Source organism: Lupinus angustifolius, chromosome LG13 (assembly GCF_001865875.1).
Source record: "Lupinus angustifolius cultivar Tanjil chromosome LG13, LupAngTanjil_v1.0, whole genome shotgun sequence".
In the NCBI taxonomy this organism is placed as follows: Eukaryota; Viridiplantae; Streptophyta; class Magnoliopsida; order Fabales; family Fabaceae; genus Lupinus; species Lupinus angustifolius.
Genome location: NC_032021.1, coordinates 4,591,342 through 4,597,010, shown reverse-complemented (window position 1 = coordinate 4,597,010; position 5,669 = coordinate 4,591,342). Strand labels below are relative to the sequence as shown.

The 5,669-nt window shown below is 41.1% G+C and overlaps 1 protein-coding gene across 1 annotated transcript; it reads left to right on the top strand.

Moving 5' to 3' along the window:
* On the top strand, positions 510-1,496 carry LOC109363524. The gene has a single exon (XM_019609789.1). It carries the CDS (start codon positions 510-512, stop codon positions 1,494-1,496), a length of 987 nt encoding a protein of 328 aa, XP_019465334.1.

Sequence of the window (5,669 nt, the reverse complement as noted above, 5' to 3'; positions counted from 1 at the left end):
GTGGGGGTGATCATGTTACTGGTCATTGCTCAATGCCTACCAACTTACAAGAAGAGGAGGTTCAGTATGTTAACAATCAACCTCGTCAAGATAATTTTCCTTACAACCCTTTGTTCAACTATCAATTTTCACAGAGTTGGAGGGGAAACCAGAACCAGAACTAGAATTTTGGGTGGAGGCACGAAGTAGGACCATCTAACAGGCAACCACCATATCAACCATCTTATCAGCAAGATCCACATCCACCATTACATGAGAGGCAGACAAAGTTGGAAGAGACATTAGAGAAATTCATGCGAGTCTCCATTTGAAACCAAAAAAATGCTGATGCTTCTATAAGGAATTTGGAGACTCGGGTGACTCAGTTGGCTAAGGAAATGGCATAACAGAATTCAGATCCACAACAATTCTCTGCCAATACTGAAACCAATCCGAAAGAACACTGCCAATCTATTATTACTTGAAGTGGTAAGGTCATTGATGAGAACTTAGCAGATGAGGAAGAGGTTATGAGAGAGACTGAAGCTGGGAAATCAGATAAGGTAATCATAGAGACACAAAAGGGTGATGTGGTACAAGATGAGGAAGAGGTTGCTACTAGTGAGGATGATAAAAGGGACAACAATGATAAGAGGAAGGGTGACCTACCTCAGTTAAAGGATCTCCCTTATCCAAAGAGACCTTCCAAGAAAGATAAGGAGCGACAATATGCTAGGTTCTTAGATTTATTCAAGAACCTCCAGATCAACATTATTTTCATGGAGGCGATGGAACAAATGCCTATCTATGCCAAATTTATGAAGGACTTGTTGACAATGAAAATAAAGCTTTCAGAAGAGACAGTGACCTTAGAAGTTGGGTGCAGTGCTATCATTCAGAAGTCTTTGCCTCAAAAGACTAAAGATCTGAGCAGCTTCACTATTCCGGTCACTATTGGTGAATTTTCTGTGGGAAAGGCACTGCTTGATCTGGGTGCCAGCATTAATTTGATGCCCAATTCTATGCTGAAGATGATGGGGGATTTGGAGATCAAGTCTGGCAGGATGACCTTGCAACTTGCTGATAGATCTATTAAGTATCCTTATGCAGTTGTGGAGGATGTTTTGGTAAAGGTATATGGGTTAGTTTTTCCTATGAATTTTGTCATCATGGATATTGACGAGGATAAGGAGATTCCTCTTATTTTGGGAAGACCCTTCATGAAGACTGCCAGGGTTATTATTGATGTTGATGACGAAAAGTTGAAGGTAAGAGTTGAAGACCAAGAGGTAAATTTTAATGGTTTTGAAGCTATGCAGAATCAGAGGGACAAGCAACACTGCTTTCGAGTGGATGTCATTGATGACTTATTCATGTTCAATGACATTCACTTGAATATGAGTAGTCCCTTGGAGAAGGTATTGAAGGGAGACCTAGAAGGAAGTAGTATGGAGGAGGATAGGATGATCAAAACATGTGTTGGCAGAGTGGGATGCAACCCGCAAGGTTGTATCTAATTAGAATCACATTGAAGAGTTGGGTAAAGAGAAGCAATCTGAGGCTCCAAAGGTGGAGTTGAAAATACTTCCTTCGCATTTGAGTATGTATTCATAGAAGAAGAAGGCAGAAATCGGTAATCATCAGCATCACCCTTTCATGTGATGAAGAAAAATTATTAATTGGGATGCTAAAGATGAATACAGGGGCGATAGGGTGGACACTGGCTGATTTTCATCGAATCAGTCCTTCCTATTGCATGCATGAGATTCATATGGAAGAGGATTACAAACCAGTGGCGAAACCTCAGAGGCGCCTTAATCCCACTATGAAGGAAGTATTGAAGAAGGAAGTGATGAAATTAATGGATGCTGAGAGGATTTATTCCATATCTGATAGCAAGTGGGTGAGTCTAGTTCAGGTGGTACCAAAGAAGGGGGTATGACTATGGTTAGGAATGATAATGATGAATTAATCCCGACCAGAACAATCATTGGATGGCGTATGTGCATTTATTATCGGAAACTGAACCAGGCTACTCGCAAAGATCACTTTCCTCTGCCATTCATGGACCAAATTATTGAGAGATTGGTTGGACAAGCATGTTACTGCTTCCTGGATGGATATTCTGGCTATAATCAAATCACTGTGGATCTCCAAGACTAGGAAAAAACAGCTTTCACTTGTCGTTTTGGTGTCTTCACATACAGGATGATGCCATTTGGATTGTGCAATGCACCAACAACATTCCAAAGCTGCATGTTAGCTATTTTTTCTGATCTTATGGAGCAGTTTATTGAGGTGTTTATGGATGACTTCTCGGTCTTCGGGTCGTCATTTGAGAGCTGTCTGGCAAATTTGGTCATTGTTTTGCAACGATGTGTTGAGACAAATCTGGTACTGAACTGGGAGACGTGTCACTTCATGGTGACTAATGGAGTGGTCTTAGGACACACTCGGGACATCGAAGTTGACAAGGCAAAGATTGAGGTCATCAAGGACCTTATACCACCACTTAATGTCAAGGGAATTCGAAGTTTCCTTGGACACGCATGGTTCTATAGAAGGTTTATAAAAGGCTTTTCTAAAATTGCAAAGTCACTCAGTAATCTTCTTATCAAAGATATTGTTTTTCATTTTGATATTGAGTGTGAAAAATCTTTTGAAACCTTGAAAGAAAAACTGATTTTTGCTCCTGTTATAGTAGCGCCTGATTGCCATCTTGACTTTGAACTTATGTGTGATGCTAGTGACTATGTCGTTAGGGCGGTACTAGGATAGTGAAAGGCTACATTTTTCCATGCTATAGACTATGCTAGTAAAGTATTAAAAGAGGCACAAGTTAACTATGCCACAACTGATAAAGAATTACTAGCTATAGTGTATGCCTTGGAAAAATTTAGATCTTATTTGATTGGCTCAAAACTTATAATTTTCACTGATCATGATGCCATTAAATATCTGCTAACCAAACCGGATTCCAAGCCGAGATTGTTGCGCTGGATTTTGTTATTGCAGGAATTTGACTTGCTGATCAAGGATAAGAAGGGGAGCAAAAATTGTATAGGAGATCATCTATCAAGACTGGTCAATCAAGAGGTAACAGTGAGAGAGTCAGAGGTGTTAGAGGAGTTTCCTGATGAGAAACTTCTCTTGATTTAGTAGAGGCAATGGTTTGATGACATGGCTAACTTTAAAGCTGCAAAGGTTATTCCCGAAGAGTTGACTTGGCACCAGAAGAAAAGGTTCGTGTGAGATTCCCGTCAGTATGTGTGGTATGACCCTTATATTTTTAAGATTGGGTCGGATGGATTATTGAGGAGGTGAGTCTCTACAGAAGAGGCTAAGAGCGTCATATAGCACCGTCACAGTTTGCCATACGGAGGGCACTATAATGGAGAGAGGACAACTGCAAAAGTCCTCCAATCTGGGTACTACTAGCCTTCTGTATTCAAGGATGCACATCAGTATGCACATTAGTGTGATAAATGCTAGAGATCAGGCAAGATCTCCAAGAGGAATAAGATGCCATTGACAAACATTCAGGAAATTGAGGTGTTTGATTGTTGGAGGATTGACTTCATGGGACCATTTCCACCAATGTGCTCACCAGTATACATTCTGGTGGTGGTGGATTATGTGTCCAAATGGGTAGAGGTCGTAGCTGCACAAAAGGATGATGTTAAGATTGTAATCAAGTTCTTGAAGATGAATGTATTCAGTCGGTTCGGCACATATCCGGTACTAATTAGTGATGGAGGATCACATTTCTACAATGCACAATTTGAAAAGGTCCTACAACACTACGAGGTCCAACAACACTATGAGGTCCAACACAAGGTAGCATCACCTTATTATCTGCAAACAAATGGACAAGAGAAGGTGTCCATTTGAAAGATCAAGAGAATTTTGGAAAAAAACCGTGTAAACTATAAGGAAAGATTGGTCACTTCGATTGGATGATGCACTATGGGCCTACCGAACAACATTCAAAGCACCCATTGGATTATCCATTTTTCAGTTGGTATATGGGAAGGTGTGTCATTTACCTATAGACCTTGAGCATAAAGCATTCTGGGCCCTCAAGTTTTTCAATCTAGATCCCAAAGCAGCAAGTGACCAAAGGAAGCTCCAGTTGCAACATTTGAAGGAGATGAGACGTATTGCTGATGAATCTTTCAAATTATACAAAGAGAATGCCAAGTTGTATCATGACCAGAAGATCTGTCAAAAGGACTTTTGGGTGGGTCAGAGTTTGTTGCTGTTCATTTCCGAGATGAAGTTGTTTCCGGGTAAACTGAGGTCTAAATGGTTAGGACCCTTCCTAATTAAGGAAGTTAAATCGCATGGAGCAATCAAATTACAAGATATGGCGTCTCAAAGAAGCTGGATAGTCAATGGCCAGAGGGTGAAACCTTACTTGGGTGGTGACGTCTAGCAGCTCACCACAATCATAATCTTATCAAATGCTTAACAGAAGAGGCGTTGAGCTAATGACGTCAAACGAGCGCTAACTGGAAGGCAATCCAACTTTATTTTTCTATTTGCTTAGTTTGTAATCTGTGTGGAAAAAAAGAAAAAAGAGGAAGGCACACCTCGCTAACTGGAAGGCACACCTTGCTTAGTTTGTAATCTGTGTGGAAGGCACACCTCGCTTAGGCGAGAAGAATGACTTTTCAGTGTCACGTCCCTCGCTCAGGCGAGAAAGACATCGCTCAGGCGAGGGGAAGGGCCTTTCAGTGCCAGGTCCCTCATCTAGGTGACAATTAATTGGCTACTCTCTCTCTTTTGGTCGCCTAGAAGACAAGGCCTCACCTAGGCAAGGATGACAGACCCTTCAACTCTAAGTGGCTTGCCCAAGCCAGAGTCCCTCGCCCGGGCGAGAGGGAACGAGTTTTATTTTAAAATGGGGGTATGGGGTTCATTCCCTCACATCCTCATTACAAACAACAAGGGAAACTCATAGCTTGTGCCCTCTCCAAGAGTTTGAATCACATATTCAGCATCATCTAGTTCACACACTCCATTCTTGCATCATGAGCGAACAATTGTAAGTGCATTCTTGACTCCACTATCTTCTTATTTGTGCATTGTGTTAATTTTCATTTGTTTTAGGCACATTTAGGATAGATTAGGCGCTCTCGATGCTACATCGTTGTTGCTTGGCATTGCATTATGTTGTGGAATCATGAGTGTCATCACCAAGAGAATCCGATTTTCTATGTGGGAAACCCTAGTTTAGTTCATAATTGTGACACTCATGAGTGGTTATAATGTTCAATGTGTTTATAGTTGATATCATACAATGGTTGTACTGGATAGATCATGAGTGGTTGTTGTTGTTAATATCACTGATTGTGTGGTTTTGCTGTATTACAGGAGCAAAAAGACACTGGCTCAAAAGAACCCCCCTCCTCATAAGAAGTTGAGCAGAGCATCAACCTCACAGGCCCCATTAGAGTTTGACCAAACTACATTAAAAAAGAAGGGGAAACATGAGCGATACATCATGCTCCTCAACTGGGTTTTCGTTTCTGAAAGAAGGGTGCAAATGGAAACAAATGAATATCCCATTTTTACAACACCCCTGACTGAGTTGAAATGGTGGGCATTGGCCACCTCAACTAACAAGTTCGACCTTGATGTCGTTTGTGCATTTTATGCCAATGTCTATCTATTGGAGGGGGAAGAAT

Bases quoted from the DNA above. Each gene is read 5' to 3' on its own strand.
- LOC109363524 (XM_019609789.1), top strand. From the start codon at position 510: ATGAGAGAGACTGAAGCTGGGAAATCAGATAAGGTAATCATAGAGACA.